This window comes from Aedes albopictus, chromosome 2 (assembly GCF_035046485.1).
Source record: "Aedes albopictus strain Foshan chromosome 2, AalbF5, whole genome shotgun sequence".
Lineage (NCBI taxonomy): Eukaryota > Metazoa > Arthropoda > Insecta > Diptera > Culicidae > Aedes > Aedes albopictus.
In genome coordinates, this window is record NC_085137.1 from 34,269,355 (window position 1) to 34,293,927 (window position 24,573).

Below are 24,573 nucleotides of genomic sequence, written 5' to 3' on the forward strand. Positions count from 1 at the left end.
TCGTTTTGTAAACAAACATTGTTTCTGTCGCTGTAGGGTCTATCTCGATCCACCCACGCATTTGGGGGCCGTTATCAGAAAGATCTATCTTCGTTCTTTCTGATAACGGCCCCCAGATGCGTTTCATGACAAACAGAAACAATGTTTGTTTACAAAACGAGTTAGACCCTTTAGACATGTTAATCAAGGGGACGACAACCTATTTTTTCACTATGGAGTTTGACAGGTTGGATTGTGCCCAGGCATGGAAATAATCGTTCACAATTCATTCATTTCGAGCTCTCTCGCAAACATTCTCGCGGAACGAAACACAATCCCAGCAAGCCTGTGCATAGTGTGTTACGCACTCAGGCGAATGAAGGGGATAAAGCAAATACACGAAAATTATGGCAGCGTTCATCGTTGTTCACGTTCACCCGTTGAATCATTCGGTACGGGACTGCAATCGCAAGGCGAAAGTCTCGAAAGGATCACACGTGAATGCATTCCTTCAATCGCGGCGATTCTTTCGTTTCGTTCGTCGTACTTCTGCTGATGCTGATGGTGCTAGTTTTTTCTATCCCATTTGTTGGGGGCGTTGGGGGTACTGATCAATTGCGTGTTTTAACTTCAGTTTCGAGGCTAATTAGGAAATCATCTAGTATCGATGGTAAATATGAAAGGATCTATAGATTTCCATGTAATTTGAAATCAGGCAGTTTTACTAGTGCATGGGGACAACATCGCCAAACGTACATTAATATTTATTAGGAAAGATGGGCTAATTATCTGATTCATTTACTTTACGTTCGCCTGTTTTATTACAGTTAAATTGTAATTTGGAACATGTGTAAAATTTTGAGTCTGCTTTACCTCCCCATCTAGCAATAAATTAAGAAAACGCACGAAACCCGCAAAATAATATTGTCATAACAATCACGCGAATGCAATCTTTCATTCGCACTGAATCTAAAATTTGATTCGTGTGTGAACGTTCGCGTAAAGATTCATTGAATCACGGCCCACCCGAAGAACCACGATCGGCATGATTGAATTTCTTTGGTGCCATTCTCTTTATGCAATCTTTCTTTCTGCCGTTCATTTGTATTGAGACTCGGTGGGGTTCATTGGAACGGTTCGATCCAACCGTGAGCGAACGATACAAAGCAATCAAAACAAAGAACGCAATTGGCAAGATGAATCTGAGTGAATGAATTTTCCCGTGCCTGATTGTGCCTCCTTACGTGTAGTATAAATTTATGCTCCAGCCAAAATATTTACCAACACAGTCGTGAAATTTGAATATTTACCTTTTTACGAGGGATATTGGTGCAAAACGCTTGCATCACATTAGATCTCATAAAAGTGTTGATCATGAAAAAGCGGCATATTTGATATTTCCTATTTAAGAGTGTCAATGTTTAGGCAAAGTTCCTACAGAGAGTGGGAATTATTTGTGAAAAGACACTCAACACCTCTTTTCGCAAACATTGTTCGCCAAAGTGCGTTTTTCCTTATTTTCTCCCGCTGCTGTATAGAGTGAATGTTGGTATTAGTGAGCTCCGGTTGCGCATGATAAGCGACAACAAAATCAAATCACCATAGCACCCCCGTGATGTTAATGCAGAATTCTAAAATTATGCACGGAGAAATCAAACTACCTAATTTTTGGGTCGATTTTACTCAAAGCGGAGTATATCGAATAAACTAGTTACCCAAAATTAGGTTGTTTTCCCTCTTTCTCCCACCGATGTTGTCAAAAACAAACAGAGATGCATCTACCCAATGGGGGTCCTTGAGCCCAATAAGCCAATTTTGAGTAAATGTAGGTATACTCAAATTTGGGTTGAATGAGGGGGGGTCTTGGGTTGAATTTACCTACTCTTAGGTATATTTTTTTGCTGCAGGTAAAGGCAATTTACCTAGTGTGAGTTTAATCGATTTACTCAAATTTTGCTTATTGGGCGGAACTAAGGGATTGCGTCAAAAGAACTCAATTTTGAGTAGTTTGGCGGTTCCGTGTGTATTTAAAAAAAAACAATCCAATTTAAATTAAAGCTTATCATATTATTGATCAAAAAAAGTTTACTGTGCTGCGTGGGCGTGTAGATTCCTATCCCTTTCTTTGTAGTCTTTTCGTGAAGAAACGTGAGCCATCGCACAATGGTCCGAATCCACGTTTTAGCAGGAAAAAAATCCGTATCTCTGTTTTTGTTAATTTTAGGCATTTGGTGTCTTCAGAGAAGTTGTTTGCATTTGTTTGCTGCATCTTTTCCAAAAAAAATTGATTAGGGTGGTCCGCGTCTTAACTCAAATCTGGAATAGAACTTTTAAATTTCAGGTCATACGCGATCGAGTTCATCAGCAAAGTTGTAGGCAATGCTATTTTGAGCAACTTTGCCGAATACGCCGTTTATCTAGCTCTTAATTTGAACATAGTAGGTCAATTTAAAGTTTTGACTTAGGGTGAGCCATCCAAAAACGGTTTTTTCGCAATAACTTTTTTATTTGATTTTTTTCGAAGATGTGATCTTCGAAGCATTTGAAGAGCAAGTAATGACGCATATTTGTTCTGAACATTGCACGTTGCTAGGTCTTGTCATTCAAATGTTATAAGCAATTTTGACTTAAAATCAACGATGTCTTCAAATGATTATATGTCGAGGAGCTGGTAAAATAAAAAATGTTCTTTAAGCGGCATTTGGAAGGTCACATATAAAGCCAAACTTGGAGCAAGTATTACAAGAACGTTATTTTTTTAAATTGGAATAAATCGACACCAAAAATCCCCTTAAAAATTGAAAAAACTACTTATAACTCATACAATTTTAAAGATAGAGTCAAACTGTCTTCGGAAAAATGTAGGTTTTTACCATGCCTACAAGTTTTCCATACACGATTTTTTTGCAAAACGTGAAACAAAAGCTTGAAATTGATAATTCGATTCTTAAGGGTACATGCTATGTTTTTCTAGGAAATCAGAACGATTTTATTCTTTAAAAACAAATTATCACTTTCAAGCTTTTGTTTCACGTTTTACAAAAAAGTCGTGTATGGGAAACTTTTAGGTATGGTGAAAACCCACATTTTTTCCGAAGACAGTTTGACTCTATCTTTAAAATTGTATGAGTTATAAGTAGTTTTTCGATTTTTCAAGGGGATTCTTGGAGTCGATTTATTCCAATTTAAAAAATAACGTTCTTGTAATATTTGCTCCACATTTGGCTTTATATGTGACCTTCCAAATGCCGCTTAAAGAACTTTTTTTATTTTACCAGCTCCATGAGATATAAGCATTTGAAGACATCGTTGTTTTTGAATCAAAATTGCCCATAACATTTGAATGACAAGACCTAGCAACATGCAATGTTCAGAACAAATATGCGTCATTACTTGCTCTTCAAATGCTTCGAAGATCACATCTTCGAAAAAAATCAAATAAAAAAGTTATTGCGAAAAATCCGTTTTTGGGGGACTCACCCTAAGTCAAAACTTAAAAGTGACCTACTATGTTCAAATTAAGAGCTAGATAAACGGCGTATTCAGCAAAGTTGCTCGAAATAGCATTGCCTACAACTTTGCTGAAGAACTCGATCGCGTAAGACTTAAAATAAAAAAAATCTTTTCCAGATTTGAGTTAGGACGAGGACCACCCTAATCAAAAATTTTTGGAAAAGATGCAGCAAACAAATGCAAACAACTTCTCTAAACACATCAAATGCCTAAAATTAACGAAAACAGAGATACGGATTTTTTTCCTGCTAAATCGTGGATTCGGACCATTGTGCATCGAGCCCACCGTGTAGTAAACAAAATTAAATTTTCATCCTCGGAAAGTTGAGCGAGTTTGTTTTTCGTTTTAGTTTTAAAAAATGACCACCGTAAACGATCCGGAACTGCACGCAAAAGTGAAGAAAAGTAAGTACTCGAGGCTTGGCACAAGTGCTAAAAAAATATGCAATTATTTCCCATTCGCTTGCAGCCACGGAGAAAATTTCCGAGAACATGCACATCATCGCCAATGAACCAAGTCTGGCATTCTACCGGATACAGGAACACGTCCGCAAGGTGATACCCTTGATTGTGGATCGCAGGGCGGAGGTCTACCAGCTACAGCAAGATTTGCAAGGGAAATGCTATGACATGGAATATGCTATCCAGTACGAAGGCTTCTGATGATCAATGGTTAAGCAAGGTTTTTTTTTTAACACTGAAATATTTTCGAATTCACAGAGCAGTCAAGGACATCGAAGCGGCCGACGGATCTCTGCGGAACGTTCAGGAGGCGCTGAAGAATGCCATATTTCTCAAACAGCAACTGAAGTACTTGGAATCACGGCGGCCCAAGAAGGACGCAAATAGTTCCGTGTACAAACGACTGTCCGCTCACATCACGCTGGATTTGCCTGATCTTCCGGATATTTCCGGTGTAGTGCGGGAAACGACTAACCGCGTGGAGCACATGATGTCCCAGGCGAGGAGTTCCTCGTCAGCGAATGGAGTGGGTCCGGCGGAGCTGCAGCGATCCTACACGACACTACATTAGAAGGGGGATTTTGGGTAGACTGTTGAAGGCAAAGCACTGCTTCTGTGATTATTGTTTAGTTTTATTTTGATTTATTTTGACTGACACTGTAGCAATATTGTTAGGACTATTAATTAAAAGTCGTAAATAAAGGTAATTAAGAATAATAAAGTTTTTCTGTTTTTTACCTAATGCCTGCGATTGATTACATATTAGAATCAGACGACATTCGGTTAAATCTGTATGGAGTTAATTCACATGGTGCTCTGCCGTAATTCTGCAAAGTGACGTAAGCGCCATTCAAAATTTCGATATTTTTGGTATATTATGTTTAATATCTGGTGAAAAAATAAGACTGTGGTATTCCTGCTGTATTAGAATGCAAGATCTAGTCGTTATCTATCATCTATGGAAGGAAACTTAGAGGATGAGCGAGAATTTTATGCACAATAACCAAAAAAGGGACAAAAACTATCAATGTCGCTTACGTCACTTTGCAGAATTACGGCAGTGCTGTTCTTAAACTACGTTGTCTCTCTTTTGGTCATCTCTGACCCCTCTCCATCCCGTCGTACCATAGAGAACCCCTTCTTCCCTAACGAGTCTACATAGTTTATGAAAGGATTCTAGTAAGACCAGCACAAAAAAGATAGAGCGATAAAACGATTCGTTCTAGCGTCATCAAATGAAAACTATGGTTAAATGCTCTAAATTTGGTCAAAACAGTTTAAACGCTTTAACTGTTTCAATTTTCTGTCGAAGTCGTCGAAGAACCACTTTTAGAGCTTTCAAAAACACACATTTTCGTGCGCGGAGAATGTTGCTACGTCATTCCATTCAAAAGATTTTGATGATTTTCTAAAAAAAATGCACTTTTTTACTATTTATTTCCTGAGTTACAAAAATAACACCCCTCTTTTTTTTTATATATGTTTCATAACAATATTTCTTCTCTTGAATACTGGCAAAAGATATTTTTTTTATGTTTGCCGCAACCCGTAAGAACACCTTTTCAATAAACTATGATTTTCAACGTTGAAATCATCGTCATCATCAAGGTCATCATCAAACATTTGAAAGCAGTTTTTTCGTTCAAATCAATCATTTCTGCAACGAAAATGGATTCACTGTATTCCACACGAGGAATAGAATACATTGAATACATTTTCGTGGTCATTGTTTTGATTTACAGCGAAAAACCTGCTTTTCTATTTCCAAAAACTGATGACGGATGCTCGAGCCTTGACGAAAAACGCCTGTAACTAATGAACCAAAAGAGATAACGACCGTCTCCGCGCACAAAACGGCGCGTTTTCAAATGTTATACATAAGTGTTTCTTGGACGACTTTGATGAGAAATTAAAACTGAAAAAGTTATAGCCAGAAAACCGGGTTTTCTTGAACCTTAGCTAATTCAGAAAAATATCTCTAGATCGGTCAATTTTGAAGCTACATTAAAACTGTCTTCAGCAAACTTGCTCAAAATTGATAGATCTTCAACTTTTTCGAAGAATGTTGTGGTAACCGAGTTTTTTCTCAAACGGTACAACAACGCGGACACACGTCTTTCCGCTCCTACTAAAGTAGTTCACAGAATGCTCAACCACGGCAGACTCCACTTCGACCAAGCAGATGCAACCATATCCTCTTATCACACAGTGGTGCTCAGGCTGGAGGATACCGCGGGCCAAATTTGCAATTCGGGATCGACCTGCGGGCCGCATAAAACATCGATGCACAAAAACAACAAAAAGAACAATTCTAAACCATATTTATTAAAAATCTGAACTGTTCAGAACTTGTGTAAGGGTCAAACTTTATAATCTATTGCCTTTCGTGGAGTTCATTTTAGATTCATAAGTTTGGTTGAGAAAAACGTTTGAGCTTCAAATTGAAATTCAAACAAACAATTTAGAAGATGCTCCTAGAATTGCCTTGAAGCCACTTCAAGAACTTGTCAAGCAGCCTTTACAAGAATTTCTTTTGAATCGCTCCAAAAAGGTTTGCTGGATTTTCTCCTGAAATTTCTTGTGGAGTTGCTCCAGAAGGTTTTCGAGAAATTTCTTGAAGTTTCTTTTAGTTTTTCTAGAATTCTCTTGGAACACCTCCAAGAACTCCTCTTAGATTTGCCTTTGAAACTGCCCTGAAGTTACTTCAGGAATTCCTTATTAATCGTTTCTAGAAATTTCTCCTACAATAGTTTCCGGATTTTTCCGAAAATTTTACAGGAGTTTCTTGAAGATTTTAGTAAATTCTTTCCATGAGTTTTTTCTAAAGTTAATGAAATACTTCATCATTAAATTTCTTCAAAAATTAGATTTTTAACAACTGTTACCGGAAGTTTCTTCAACATTATCTTCTAAAGTTGCTGCATAAGTTGCTTCAAATTTATTGTTCAAATTTTCCTCAGCCGTTCTAGGCATCTTTTGTGTCTTGATGCAGTTGGTCCTGGAATCTTGTTTGAAATTACTCCTGAAAATTCTCTTTTTGTTGCTCGAGGAATTTATTCTATTTTTTTTTTAAAGAAATTTCTGTTAGAGTGGCACCAGAACATTTTTCTAGGAGATGCTCCTATAATTTCCATGCAGTATCGCCACAACTTTCTCATTGAGTTTCTTGTTCTTCAGGTTTATTTTATCCAGGATGGTTTAAGTTTCTCCATATATTTCGCTTAGAGTTGCTTAAAATTTTTCACCAATAATTTTTCCTGGAGTTTCTCCAAAAATGTATCCAAAAGTTTTTCCACTAGGGCACAGGAGACGCTTTATGAATCTCGCCTTAATTTTTTTTTTCTTTAAGTTCGTTCAGGAGTTTCGCTTGGACAATTCAAATTGGATTCGTAAGTATTGTTTTGAAAAATGCGTGAGTCTTATAATAGAAATTTAAACAAACAGTGAAAATTAAACAATATTGGCAACCAAGTTGAGATTTGTTGAAAATTTTGTCAATAACTTCGTGCTTTGTGTTTTTATCTAGGGGCAAGACAGATACAGCGAGAGTAACTGTGCTATCGAAGTGTTGCTCAGAATTCCTCTGGATGCTCTGGATCACTCTGGTTTTCCCGAAGTGCTGCCTGATACCAGTGAAAAATCGAGCAGTCTTGCCAGATTTTCCGGTTCCTAGCGACGTTTCTGAATGGATCTCAGAGTTGCTCCGGATTTCACAGTGTCTTGCCCCTAGTTCGGAAAGGCGAAATGTGAAATATTTGCTCAGCGTTGCATTGACTGCGCTACGTCAGACTTGTAAACGTTAACAAAAAAAAATGAGGATGTATTTCATCGAAAAGATGTGAAATAAGTGATATGATAGACAGATGATTGGGCTTTGCAATAATGCAGAATATTCTAGTCCGATCCAACGAACTGAGAATATTATCAATATGATGAATATGTAAAAAATCAGAGTTACTTAAAGATAAAAAGTTCTAAATTTTGACGGTACATTGAATGCGAATAATTTGGAAAAGGCTTGCTGAAATAGCTTCATTAGGTATCTAGAGTGAGAACATAACATATTGAGGGGCTTTTGCAATATTTTACAGTTTTACAGTTCAGAACCCAAAAGAGCGACCTAGGGGCAAGACAGATACAGCGAGAGTAACTCTGCTATCGAAGTGTTGCTCAGAATTCCTCTGGATTGCTCTGGATCACTCTGGTTTTCCCGAAGTGCTGCCTGATACCAGTGAAAAATCGAGCAGTCTTGCCCGATTTTCCGGTTCCTAGCGACGTTTCTGAATGGATTCGAGCAAAAAGAGTTACTCAGGATTGCTCAGAGTTGCTCCGGATTTCACAGTGTCTTGCCCCTAGGTACAATCAACGACTTGATATTCACGGACACTTGAATAAATGCCAGAAATTCTAAGGAGTGCATAATACAAATGACTTGGTGCATATTTTTTATGCATTGCAAAGGTTAAAACGGATAAATGAGAAATTATTATTATAAAATAAGCCAAAATGCATATCCAGTTTTCTCCGTGTATACCATTCGACGAATGGTAAATGGCAGTTTTACAATAAAAAATAGTGGTCGTTATGTATCTTAACCATACAATTTTGAGAAAATTTTCATACATTTTTTCGCGAAAAACAGTAGAATGTATTGTCTTTTTATGAGACATTTTTAGGGCATTTTTCAAAAGAAAACAATATATCCTAATGTTTTTTCATTGTTCTTACAATACAAATACAATAAATTGAATGACGTCAAATGAATCGTTGTTACAATAAAAATACAATAATATTTGTTGTTACTTGTAAGCAGTTTTCGCTTATGAAAACCCATAAAATTTATATTTCCCGCATTAACGAGCACTAAAGGCCGCCAGAATGATATGCACATTTTATGATAATAATCAAACACTCTGATGTCTGGTATGTATTGCTTGGCAGCTGTTGATAAGATCTATCATCAATCTTTTCAAATAACTGCCAAATATCACAAGTCAGACCTCAGGTCATATGATCCATACCACATACCACAGAGTCTGTGGTGAGGTCGTACGTCGTACCCTTAAAGATTATGAAATGATCATCATCATCATCATCATCATCATCATCATCATCATCATCATCATCATCATCATCATCATCATCATCATCATCATCATCATCATCATCATCATCATCATCATCATCATCATCATCATCATCATCATCATCATCATCATCATCATCATCATCATCATCATCATCATCATCATCATCATCATCATCATCATCATCATCATCATCATCATCATCATCATCATCATCATCATCATCATCATCATCATCATCATCATCATCATCATCATCATCATCATCATCATCATCATCATCATCATCATCATCATCATCATCATCATCATCATCATCATCATCATCATCATCATCATCATCATCATCATCATCATCATCATCATCATCATCATCATCATCATCATCATCATCATCATCATCATCATCATCATCATCATCATCATCATCATCATCATCATCATCATCATCATCATCATCATCATCATCATCATCATCATCATCATCATCATCATCATCATCATCATCATCATCATCATCATCATCATCATCATCATCATCATCATCATCATCATCATCATCATCATCATCATCATCATCATCATCATCATCATCATCATCATCATCATCATCATCATCATCATCATCATCATCATCATCATCATCATCATCATCATCATCATCATCATCATCATCATCATCATCATCATCATCATCATCATCATCATCATCATCATCATCATCATCATCATCATCATCATCATCATCATCATCATCATCATCATCATCATCATCATCATCATCATCATCATCATCATCATCATCATCATCATCATCATCATCATCATCATCATCATCATCATCATCATCATCATCATCATCATCATCATCATCATCATCATCATCATCATCATCATCATCATCATCATCATCATCATCATCATCATCATCATCATCATCATCATCATCATCATCATCATCATCATCATCATCATCATCATCATCATCATCATCATCATCATCATCATCATCATCATCATCATCATCATCATCATCATCATCATCATCATCATCATCATCATCATCATCATCATCATCATCATCATCATCATCATCATCATCATCATCATCATCATCATCATCATCATCATCATCATCATCATCATCATCATCATCATCATCATCATCATCATCATCATCATCATCATCATCATCATCATCATCATCATCATCATCATCATCATCATCATCATCATCATCATCATCATCATCATCATCATCATCATCATCATCATCATCATCATCATCATCATCATCATCATCATCATCATCATCATCATCATCATCATCATCATCATCATCATCATCATCATCATCATCATCATCATCATCATCATCATCATCATCATCATCATCATCATCATCATCATCATCATCATCATCATCATCATCATCATCATCATCATCATCATCATCATCATCATCATCATCATCATCATCATCATCATCATCATCATCATCATCATCATCATCATCATCATCATCATCATCATCATCATCATCATCATCATCATCATCATCATCATCATCATCATCATCATCATCATCATCATCATCATCATCATCATCATCATCATCATCATCATCATCATCATCATCATCATCATCATCATCATCATCATCATCATCATCATCATCATCATCATCATCATCATCATCATCATCATCATCATCATCATCATCATCATCATCATCATCATCATCATCATCATCATCATCATCATCATCATCATCATCATCATCATCATCATCATCATCATCATCATCATCATCATCATCATCATCATCATCATCATCATCATCATCATCATCATCATCATCATCATCATCATCATCATCATCATCATCATCATCATCATCATCATCATCATCATCATCATCATCATCATCATCATCATCATCATCATCATCATCATCATCATCATCATCATCATCATCATCATCATCATCATCATCATCATCATCATCATCATCATCATCATCATCATCATCATCATCATCATCATCATCATCATCATCATCATCATCATCATCATCATCATCATCATCATCATCATCATCATCATCATCATCATCATCATCATCATCATCATCATCATCATCATCATCATCATCATCATCATCATCATCATCATCATCATCATCATCATCATCATCATCATCATCATCATCATCATCATCATCATCATCATCATCATCATCATCATCATCATCATCATCATCATCATCATCATCATCATCATCATCATCATCATCATCATCATCATCATCATCATCATCATCATCATCATCATCATCATCATCATCATCATCATCATCATCATCATCATCATCATCATCATCATCATCATCATCATCATCATCATCATCATCATCATCATCATCATCATCATCATCATCATCATCATCATCATCATCATCATCATCATCATCATCATCATCATCATCATCATCATCATCATCATCATCATCATCATCATCATCATCATCATCATCATCATCATCATCATCATCATCATCATCATCATCATCATCATCATCATCATCATCATCATCATCATCATCATCATCATCATCATCATCATCATCATCATCATCATCATCATCATCATCATCATCATCATCATCATCATCATCATCATCATCATCATCATCATCATCATCATCATCATCATCATCATCATCATCATCATCATCATCATCATCATCATCATCATCATCATCATCATCATCATCATCATCATCATCATCATCATCATCATCATCATCATCATCATCATCATCATCATCATCATCATCATCATCATCATCATCATCATCATCATCATCATCATCATCATCATCATCATCATCATCATCATCATCATCATCATCATCATCATCATCATCATCATCATCATCATCATCATCATCATCATCATCATCATCATCATCATCATCATCATCATCATCATCATCATCATCATCATCATCATCATCATCATCATCATCATCATCATCATCATCATCATCATCATCATCATCATCATCATCATCATCATCATCATCATCATCATCATCATCATCATCATCATCATCATCATCATCATCATCATCATCATCATCATCATCATCATCATCATCATCATCATCATCATCATCATCATCATCATCATCATCATCATCATCATCATCATCATCATCATCATCATCATCATCATCATCATCATCATCATCATCATCATCATCATCATCATCATCATCATCATCATCATCATCATCATCATCATCATCATCATCATCATCATCATCATCATCATCATCATCATCATCATCATCATCATCATCATCATCATCATCATCATCATCATCATCATCATCATCATCATCATCATCATCATCATCATCATCATCATCATCATCATCATCATCATCATCATCATCATCATCATCATCATCATCATCATCATCATCATCATCATCATCATCATCATCATCATCATCATCATCATCATCATCATCATCATCATCATCATCATCATCATCATCATCATCATCATCATCATCATCATCATCATCATCATCATCATCATCATCATCATCATCATCATCATCATCATCATCATCATCATCATCATCATCATCATCATCATCATCATCATCATCATCATCATCATCATCATCATCATCATCATCATCATCATCATCATCATCATCATCATCATCATCATCATCATCATCATCATCATCATCATCATCATCATCATCATCATCATCATCATCATCATCATCATCATCATCATCATCATCATCATCATCATCATCATCATCATCATCATCATCATCATCATCATCATCATCATCATCATCATCATCATCATCATCATCATCATCATCATCATCATCATCATCATCATCATCATCATCATCATCATCATCATCATCATCATCATCATCATCATCATCATCATCATCATCATCATCATCATCATCATCATCATCATCATCATCATCATCATCATCATCATCATCATCATCATCATCATCATCATCATCATCATCATCATCATCATCATCATCATCATCATCATCATCATCATCATCATCATCATCATCATCATCATCATCATCATCATCATCATCATCATCATCATCATCATCATCATCATCATCATCATCATCATCATCATCATCATCATCATCATCATCATCATCATCATCATCATCCGTGATACATTATAAAAATAAAATTATTTAACTCAAATAAGCTTTTTCTTTTGGTGCGATGTCAAAAGTAAACTGAGAACGAAATATTTTCAATGTTTACTGTGATTGTTGATATAAAATTTCACCCCAACATGATTCTGGGTGTAAGTCCTTCACAGTGTGGTTCAATGGAAACGACCACGTGCTGCATCATGCTAGACACGAAATTTAGATCAAATAAGCCGTGCTATTATAGCTGTCACAGATTTGCAAGCTGTTACCGTGGCAACTCAGGTTGTGGATCAACAAATGCAGTATAATTCATAACGCAACCGAAACGAACCATAATGTAACTGTTTGATACAGAGTTTAAAATTTTCATTTTCAATGAGTGAAATTCAGCGTGAATTTTGAAGATTCTCAACTGAGGGATCAAAATAAAATTCATTTTGGTGAATGAATTTTTTCACCTATTCATTCATTTTTCTGTCACTGACAATTTTCACTGAGAAATAAAACTGGACCGTAACTACCGATTATACTTCCAATTACTTCAAAACTTGTGTAAAGTAGTTAATTAATATATTAATTATGTTCTCTATTTGTCCATTAAGTCGGATTGTGCGTCTGTTAACAGAAATTGGACATTTTACGACGTGCGAAAAAATATTCGTGACAGAGAATTGAATGAAAAAAGAGAGGCATTCAGCTGACAATGAATGTGACCAAACACGAATGAGAAAATGAGAATGTCAATCTTCACTTTCAATCGTCGAATTTTTTACTCTCTGTTGATATAGTGAGGAAAAGTATGCCGTTTTGGCCAGTATAAAGAAAAAAAAAAGTGCTAAAATGCTAAAAGTTGTTTATTTATTGATTGTTTCTTTTTCCTGTTTTTGAATGATTTCTTTCAAATTTACGATACAGATTGTTTCTCAGCTAAGTAATAAATAAAACAACAGTGCACAGCACAGCACTAACAAGGCGCACTTCTAAACATGCTTGCAGTGCAAATCCTTCCGCATTTCATGTTGCAATGTTGAGAGTGAATTCCCGGAATTCCCGTTTCAAGATCACGTTGCCAAAGGGTACCAACGATCTTAATGTGATCGATAGGGTACTGCAATAAATGCGGCTTTATTTGTTTTGATCAACATACCGGTTTATTTATCATCTTATCTTATAGGCATCGTGCGCTGCTAGCAAAGCGCACGATAATAGATCCCATAGTTTCACACTCCCCCACACACGAGCCACTGGCGTAGCCACGGGGGGGGGGGTTAGGGTTAAACCCCCCCCCCCCCCACAGAGCCAAAATTTGTGAAACAAATTTTCAGTATTAAGCGCTTTGCAACGAAAAATTTTTTCGGCTGCGCCGCTATTTTCAAACTAGGAATACAATTGCCCATTACTGTTCACAAAATGTAAGTGTCAAATCAAAAAAGATATCATTGACCGTTGAAAATCCCTCCCAATTTCTGACTACGCCACTGACACGAGCTATCAAAGAACTGCGATGGATTGTCATCAGTACATGATCGGATACACCGGACACACCTGTGTACAACTGGAGCTACAAAATGTCAAAGATGTGATGTAACACAATGCAACAAAATTCTATTTTATATTTTGCTTTATTTATTTTTTTATTGTTGTTTAAAAAAACCTACTACAGGTCGGACTCGATTATCCGGAGTCGGGTTCGGATGTTTCTCAAACGTATATCTGGTGAACGGAACGATCTATAAAGCTGAAATTTTGACATTTTGTCAAGCCAACTTGGATTATTGATCAGTCAAAATTTCAGCTTCCTACAGCATACCGTTTTCGAGATATTACTTTGAGAAGCGCCAGAACCCGACTCCGGATAATCGAGTCCGACCTGTATTTTAGCGCCAGTAAAGGAATCACGAAATTTCGAAACTTGACAATAATTTCTTATTACATATATGTAAGAAACTACTTACTATCCAAGAAACAATTCAGAACCGTTAACAAGTGAGAATTTAACAGAAGCAGCGGCAGTTGAACAAGAATATGTGTTGAACAAAGTGACCAATAAATGTTTCATACATTTCAGTTAATTGAACAAGTAATCAAACAGTAACTTCCAGAAAGTTGTTTAAATTTATTCATCACATTATTTGTTAGGAATATGCATTGAAGGGCTGCAAAACGGTGAGTCGATAAGGAGAGCGTCCAACATAGCTCTGGTCCTCACAAGTTCCTACCTCATGCTTCCACGGGTCAAACGATGACAAAGACCGCCAGCTAAGAGTTGTGTGCTTAGCTGGTAGCGCAGCCTGGGCACTGTTGTCCTTCTGACTTCAGCTAGATTGAGGAGGTACGATCCGAGCGTCTGTTCACCAAGGAGGTGCGGCTCAAACAGCGTCTGTTCTGGCATCCAGCGGCTGAGTATGAAATGCTGTATTGCGTCAGCTATACCTAAGAAGGCAGCCCCTTCAACGCAATGTAGGCAGCGCGGCCCCGGTAAGGTAGCCTGCTGAAAACCTTCAAACACCCAGAAAAGCAATAGTAGAGTAAACGGATTGATTCAACGGCAACAGACCCGGCAAATAATAAAGGACAACGATTGGAAAGTCGGATCTTGGAACGTGAGAACTTTGAATGAACCCGCACGTGTTGGGCTCCTGGCTCGTGAACTGCGGAATGTCGGCGTTAACGTGGCCGCTATCCAGGAGATACGCTGGCCCAAAACTGGAGAACGCGAATTCCGAGCGGTGGATCCCATCGCCAACACTTCATTCAAGTACCACATCTACTACAGCGGCGGCGATAAGGCAGAACGCGGAGTTGGCTTTATAGTGATCGGGAAGCAGATGAAGCGAGTTATTCGGTGGAAGCCGATAAGCGACCGAATCTGTGTGTTGAGGATGAAGGGCAATGTTACAAACGCAATATAATTAATTTTTCAAGATTTTTCATTTATGACGCAGACGGGTCTACCCGACGCAATTATCAGTCTATCTATCACCTCAACATTGTAGGATTAGTCATTACAAGAGACTGTCGCCTCTGTAGAAGTAGACGAAAAGGACAGAGAAAAAATAACAACTGATAAAGATAGGGCCCTAATCTTGACCCTACTGCAACGGGCAAACGCAGGTACCGCACATGATAGAGAAATGCAAATAATATGATAATACGTCATTCTTTTAGACATAGGCCTAGTATATAAGGATGTTTGAAATATATGAAGAGAGGTCAGTTGAAATTTAGTGTTTCATTCAGAAAGTTATCCGTCCCTCGTCAAGACGACTCTTGTTCAAGGTAGTTACCAAACTCTCTAAAGAGGCCAGGACTTCTGCTGCAAGTAACCAGCCCTTAGGTTTTTGGAATCTTACCCAACAAGTTCACTTGGAACTTGTAAAATATTTAATCCAAAACTCCCTCAGTAACCTTACGCTCTCAAACCATTAGAGCAATCGGTCTGAGGCTTAGTGAGGAAAACAATATTTTACAAGAAGAGGTTTCTTCTGTTGATCAAGTTTCACCTCAGACAGTATCGGCACGGTACGTATCCCTTCGCGCGTTTTCCGGCCGAAACATTTGGTGGTTATTCCAGAGAGGAATCCAAAATCGCGAACTCAGTAAAAGTAAAAAGGTGTTGCTGACGCCAGAAGAGCAGCAAGTGAAAAGTCGACGAGAAAAATCCGACGAATATCACAAAAATCACACCGACCACCAGGATCAGGACCAGCATCGTAAAAACTGCGGAAAGGCAACAAATTGAACGTCTTTCCCGGCACGGAGGCAGGTATCTCAAAACTGCGCCGGGGCAATAAAACCCAAGAAAACCTTTAAGATGGCAAAAAAGAGTATCGCTCCTGAAGATTTGTGGAGCTGCGGTGCCTGCGAAGAACCCAACACTTACGATGACTTAGTTGCATGTGATTTATGCGACACTTGGTATCACAAAAAGTGTGCTAGCCTCAAAAATTTACCGGACGACAAAGAAAGCTGGGTATGCATGAATTGTTATAAAAAGAAAATCACCAAGATGGAGCAAGAAGTCGATCACATCAAGAAGACGGAAGACTTGATCAAAAAACTGCAGGGTGAATTGGCACAAATGAAATTGAATTCAGCATCAAACGTGAAGCCAGAAGTAATCGAGAACAAGCAACAAGAAGACTTCCAACGCAACATGTTTTTGTGGAACCAGAAACAAATATTGATGGAGTTACCGCACTTCGACGGTAACCCAAAAGATTGGTCTAAATTTAAAAATGCATTCGATGTCACAACAACTCAAGCCGAGTATTCAAATTTAGACAATCTTTCACGACTGGAAAAAGCGTTGAAAGGGACAGCAGCAAAATCCGTGCAGCCGCTAATGATAAGTGCAAATAATGTTCCACACATTATGCGGAAATTGGAGGAACAATTTGGCCAGGCTTCTATGATTTGCAGAGAGCTGCGAGGAGATTTAGAAAGAATAAAAAAACTCGGCAACAAAACCATTAATGAAATAGCGGATAAGCTAGATTGCTTCATCATAAATATGAACACTTTAAATCGAGCAGATTTATTAACAGATCCGCGATTATTGGAAGAACTCATTTGGAAACTTCCATACAATCTACAAGTGAATTGGGTTGAATACACCCAGAAATATGTGACACAACATCAGAGACAACCTGCATTGACAGAATTAAATACTTGGATTAAACCACACGCTGCCACCCAACTAGCAATGAACAACATGCAAATGTGCACATCGGCACCGGAGAAAAAAGGACGAATGAATGTTCATCACGACAAAAATAGGGAGCAGCCACGAGAACATTGTCGCATATGCAATTCGGCGCACAAAATAGAAGATTGCTATTTTTTTACGAAGCTATGCCCACAAGAAAGAGTCACCAAGGTTTTCAAACTTAAGTTATGTACAAAGTGCCTTAAGCCACATAACTACAAAAAATGCTATTCACAAAAAAAATGCGGAATAGACAATTGTCCTGGTCGACACCATAAACTGCTACATGGAGGATTTGTAAAAACATACAAGGAAAGGCAACCATCGGAAGAAACAATAAAAACAGTCACCGGATCAACACATGCTCATCATAGTCGTGATCAGGTATTCTATCAAATAATACCTATAACTTTGAAAAAACGGACCGATTAGTGTTCATACAAGTGCCTTCCTCGACCCTGGATCATCTTTAACGTTAATCGATAATGAAGTGGCCAAGGAATTGAATCTAAAAGGGTCCAGCGAACCACTCACATTGAAATGGACGAATAATGTATCAAGAGAAGAACGCGACAGCAAACTTGTAAAATTCCAGATAAGCGGAACAACAGATCGATTTTATAGTATGGCTGAAGTGAGAACAGCCGAGGATCTGCATTTACCGATCCAATCCCTCGACTATGATGAACTAGCACAAAAATATTCGTACTTAAGAGATCTGCCTATAAAAAGCTATCTGAAGGAACAACCAAAGTTATTAATTGGATTGAACCATAGCCATTTATTGGTTCCATATGAAACACGTATTGGTGGACCCAATAATCCAATAGCCATCAAGACTTTGTTAGGTTGGTTGATATTCGGGAATATTAGTGAAGTGGTAAAGGCGAAACACCTGATGGTGATTCAAGAAGACACTGAACTATCAGACCTCATCAAAAGACATATTTCTATTGAGGATTTCGGTGTAAAGATCCCGCTGAATTTACCACAGTCGAAAGAAGTGATTAGAGCCAAATATTTAATAGACGAAACGTTGAAACGGAAAGGTGTACGCTATGAAATAGGTCTGCTATGGAAATACGATAATCCAAAGTTCCCGAAAAGCTTCAACAACGCATACAAACGATTAGAAAACATGGAGCGAAAGTTAAAAAACGAGGAAGCAACCAGAGAATGGGCCATTCAAACGATGAAAGATTATATTAACAAAGGATACGCTAGAAAACTCACACCGTCAGAAATTAAAAGTTGGTCCAATGATGCGTATTATCTTCCTCATTTCATAGTAGAGAATAAGAAAAAACTCAGATTAGTTTTCGACGCCGCCGCTAAGATAAATGGAGTATCTTTTAACTCTATGTTACTAGCTGGACCAGATGCTACTACCTCATCATTTGGCATAACGATCAGATTCCGAGAAGGAGCAATTGCAGTGGCGGCCGATATAAAAGAAATGTTTAGTCAGGTCGCCATAAAGAAAGAAGATCAGCGTAAACAATGCTTCTTGTGGAGAAATTGTGATCAAACTCGTAATCCAGAGATTTACTGCATGCAAGTAATGATATTTGGATCAACATGCTCACCGGCATGCGCACAAGCAGTAAAGAACTACAACGCCAGTTTATTCAAGGATTCGAATCCCCAAGCATCTGAAGCAATCATCAAGCAGCACTATGTAGACGACTACATGGACAGTTTTGACTCAATGGACAATGCAATCAAAACAGTTAACGATGTAATCTCTATACATGATCATGCTAGTTTCTTCATTAGAGATTTTGTATCTAACGAACAAACATTGCTTGCATCGTTACCAAGCAATCGCATTAAAACTGGAAAGATACGAGTTCTGAACGACAAAGATTCACAAACTGAAAAAGTACTCGGATTGTACTGGAATACTAAAATGGATTACTTCAGTTTTGAGTTGAATTTTGAGAAGTTACCCTTGGAAGTAAGAAATTCAACACGAAAACCTACTAAACGCGAAGTTCTTTCTTTCATCATGAGTATTTATGACCCGTTGGGACTTATTTCACATCTTACCATTCATGGTAAAATCATAATGCAAGAAATGCATAAGGAGTCTTCCAACTGGGATGAAGACATTTCGGATCATTTGTACAAAAGATGGAAACATTGGCTCAGCCTAATTGAATCTGCAAAAACTATTGTAATCAACAGATGTATTATGGATAAACAAAGCCGGAGATTTGAACTCCATGTGTTTGTTGATGCATCAGAATACGCCTTTTGTGCTACCATATACGTTAGAGGAATTGATAAACTAAATAATACAACAAGTGTAAGATTGCTATCAGCCAAATCAAGAGTAGCACCGATTAGAAAGTTATCAATTCCAAGACTAGAACTTATGGCAGCCATTCTTGGAACCAGATTGGCAGAAACTATCCATAAGGAATTACGGAAAAGGCCGGATAGAACCATATTTTGGTCCGATTCACAAACTGTGCTTTCTTGGATTAATTCAGATCACAGAAACTACAAGCAGTTTGTAGCACATCGCATCGGAGAACTACTTGATACAACAACGATGCTGGCGATATGTTCCTACGGAAATGAATCCAGCTGATGAAGGCACAAAAATGGTGAAAAATTCTAAGTGGATTTCAGGGCCAAAATTTCTTAAGGATCCAGAATCATGTTGGCCAAGCTCCAGATTTTCACGAAATACAACGGAGGAACTTAGAGATGTCACTCTTATGTTTCACACATCGGATGAAGCAGATCTTGACTTTATCGAAGAAATCCGATATTCTCGTTGGGCCAAGTTGCTTAACCGAATGTGCGTGATAAAGAAATTCGTGGACTGGGTCAAAGATAAGAAAAACTTCCAGAAACATATTAGTGATGACGACAGAGAGGTAGCGGAACAAATACTGATACGAAAGGCACAATGGGATGTTTTCACCGAAGAGATGAAAGATTTGACTAAAAACGGTAGGCTGACAATACGCAGCAAAATTGCCTGCCTCACGCCAGCATTAAACGAACGAGGTGTAATGATATTTTGCAGCCGTTTGAGTCAAACGAACATCGTACCAGAAACTACTCGACAACCATTTATACTACCTTATAAACACCACATCACTAGACTCATCATGCAAAGATACCACGAGAAATTTCTGCATCAAACCGATGAAGCAGTTTTGGCAGCAGTGTATCAGAAGTATTGGGTAATTAAGTCTCGGGCACTATTGAAAAATATCAAGAGCAACTGCCAGGTATGCAAGATTAGGAAAGCTATACCTGCACATCCACAAATGGCCGCATTACCTGATTGTCGTTTGAGTCTAATGAATCCCACTTTTACTCATACTGGAGTGGACTACTTCGGACCGATAGAAGTTAGGGTCCATAGATCTGTGGAAAAAAGATGGGGAGTTATATTTACATGCATGACGACTCGGGCAAGTCATATTGAACTTGCAGAAAACATGACTACTGATGCATTTATTATGTGCCTGCGGAATTTCCAGAATAGAAGAGGAAAAATTTCGCATCTCTACAGTGATAACGGCACAAATTTTGTTGGTGCAAACAAACAAATGCAGATATTAATCAAGGAGATAAACGACATCATGGGAGAACGGCAAGCTGCAGCAATGGAAATTAAATGGAGATTTAATCCACCCGTGGCACCCCACTTCGGAGGATCTTGGGAACGACTTATTCGCATAATTAAAAACTGTTTAAATAACATGCTACACGCCAGAAAAGATCGTCTTCCATCAGTCGAAGTATTAAGATCATCACTTATCCAGGCCGAATATATATTGAATTCAAGACCGCTCACCCATATACCATTAGACAATCCTAATGACGAGCCTCTAACTCCTTTTCATTTCTTGATTCTACGTGCAGGCGAATACGTCCCACCACTTTCACTATCCAGCAACAGCCTAAGTAAGCAGGACTATAGGCTTGTTCAACATTATTCACAGTACTTCTGGGATAAATGGAGAAAGGAGTATCTACCTACCATCATTAAAAGAAATAAGTGGACCGACAAGGTGGAACCTATAAAGGTAGATGACATTGTTGTTATCACCGATAAAAGTCTTCCACAAGGTGAATGGTTGAAAGGAAGAGTGGTCAAGGTACACACGGCTCAAGACGGACAAGTGAGATCTGTCGATATAGAAACTTCAAAAGGATCCTATACACGAGCATCGAGTAACGTTGCAATTTTAGATGTGAAAGGTGACTCATCTTCAACGGAAAAAACACCTAAGCAACCCAAGACCACATCTCAACTTGCAAGGTTGCATCATCATCGTGATGAGAAATCGTCATTGAACAGTTGCAAGACAAGAGTAGGATCTTGTTTCGACTCCAAACAACTGATTATAAACCCAGAAAAGGAGATAACCGAGATGGACGAAAATCTTTCCATTATCACGAAAGCTGATATAAACTTTTCCAACTGGGGTAAGCGGCAGAAAATTGACATTGATAAGGTGAAGCAAATAAGAGATAAACTTAATGCTCAAAACTCTTACAAACCCAGAAGAAAGACAAGAATAAGAACACCAATGTGGACCTTCACTATGTTAGCATTCTTCTATCTCATCTGCGCGATATTGGGTTTGGAAACGTCAGGACTGATAGGTTATGATTGCGCTAGTCCCGAGGTCAATATGACCAGTTATTCTTTAACAGATGTTTCATCTTGCCTACCTGCTATTAAGAACTTGTCAATAACCGAAGTTCCCATACAAGTTCTTCAAAGAAGTACCAAAAGTTCGGTAATGGTCTATCAGTGCAAGGTGATCCTCAAAAGATCAATACGATACTGCGGCATGCACTCACACATTTCAGACTACGAGCATAGCTACTCCTACATCGTAAAGGAATTCACTTCTGAAGAATGTAAAACGACACACTTACTAGGAGCATTAGCTCTTACGCATGACAAGCGGATTGGTGAGCTAAAGAGGAATAGTACCACCAGAGGTGAAACATTGATTATTGGCAGTATCCGGTCCAGTTCATGCAGTGGAGGAACTTACAGAACACCGGAATATACATGGACTAACGCACTGGTGTATTACGAATATGAAATTTCACTTTATAATTATGAAGCCATGATTGATACAGAAAATGATCAAATCATTCTCAGACATGGTGTAGTATGTCCATATTCTCATGGCAAATGTTTAGATTCCGAGGATGGGTATTCTACCTGGGATATCAGTTTGAATCAAAGGTGCGAAGATACAGAGTTCGAAGTTATATTCGAAGGATCTGTAAATAAAACAATTAATATCGATACCCAACGAAAGGATAACCCTGCCGTGTATACGTCAATATCAGATTCCCACTTGTTTTCCATTCGAACGAAAGGAACATCGAAAATATGTGGATACCAGGGTTATAAAACTGATCACCCGAGAATATTTATACTAGAATCAGTTGGATTTTCAACACCATTCCATAAGAAACCCACCAATGCCAGGAATCATGATATTTTCACTTACTTTAACTCCAAAATAACACTGGTGGAAAACTACATAGGACAGAAGCTAGATGATGTGTATAATTCAGTAATGGTGGAGATGTGCAAAATTGATAAGGCGCTAATGGAGACGAAACTTACATTAGCCCGACTTAATCCAACTGAATTCGTGAATACCATCATGAAGAGATCAGGATTCACAGCAGTAGTTGCCGGTGAAGTGCTGCATGTTCTCGAATGCAAACCGGTCTATGTCAAACCAATAGAGTCAGAAATATGTTATCAAGAGATTCCGGTGAAGTTTGGGAATCAGACAATGTTTTTAGCACCAGTTACACGTACACTACAATTACGAGGAACCGAGATCGACTGTACACCATTACTTCCGGCCAAATTTCAAATCGGAGGACGCTGGTATACCACTGATGGCAGGATGAGAGAAACAGTTGCACCCCATAAACTCACCAGCGATATCATCACCAAATGGACCTACACTCCTCTACCCAACCTAATGGAAAGTGGAGTATACGACAGTGAAAGTTTACAGAAAATGAAAACCATGATCTACGACCAAGGAGACCGTAGAATAGCATCAAATGTTGTTCACAGACTATTAGCAGGACAAACACCAAACCGACAGGGATTTTATTTTGATGCTTTGGTTTCTGAGAAAATAATCGACAACGTGGTCAACAAATACTGGAGTAAATTGATATCTTGGTCCACATGGATAGGCAATGTAACATCGACAGCTATCGGTCTATATATGATCGGACGATTCTTCAAGTTTATCATCGACACATTGATGCATGGACGCATCCTCTATGAAATATATGGATTCGGCTGGCAACTCCTTGCCTCGTTTTGGGATTCGCTAACTACCTTCTTGACACATCGCAACACCCTCAGAAACATCAACAGGACGGCGACCACTGATTATGATAACATGACCACTGATTATGATAACAAGGCCAACCCAGGACCATCCAGTCCATCCCAGGCAGCAGTGGAAGACAAACCAGATGTACCCGGTGTGCGACTTCCCCCGGGGATGTATCCTCACGTAGTAGTATAACGATTTAAAAAAAAAAATGCTTTTCACATT

General features: G+C 37.8%; 1 protein-coding gene across 1 annotated transcript; it reads left to right on the forward strand.

Moving 5' to 3' along the window:
- Positions 1-3,766: 3,766 nt before the first annotated feature.
- Positions 3,767-4,544, forward strand: LOC109621356 (BLOC-1-related complex subunit 8 homolog). Its single transcript, XM_020075391.3, has 3 exons — positions 3,767-3,897; positions 3,962-4,139; positions 4,213-4,544. Exons 1-3 carry the CDS (start codon positions 3,852-3,854, stop codon positions 4,523-4,525), a joined length of 537 nt encoding a protein of 178 aa, XP_019930950.1. The 5' UTR covers positions 3,767-3,851; the 3' UTR covers positions 4,526-4,544.
- Positions 4,545-24,573: the final 20,029 nt, after the last annotated feature.

Bases quoted from the DNA above. Each gene is read 5' to 3' on its own strand.
- LOC109621356 (XM_020075391.3), top strand. From the start codon at position 3,852: ATGACCACCGTAAACGATCCGGAACTGCACGCAAAAGTGAAGAAAA. The intron at 3,898-3,961 runs GTAAGTACTCGA...ATTCGCTTGCAG, and splicing joins GCACGCAAAAGTGAAGAAAA to CCACGGAGAAAATTTCCGAG. The intron at 4,140-4,212 runs GTACGAAGGCTT...TCGAATTCACAG, and splicing joins GACATGGAATATGCTATCCA to AGCAGTCAAGGACATCGAAG.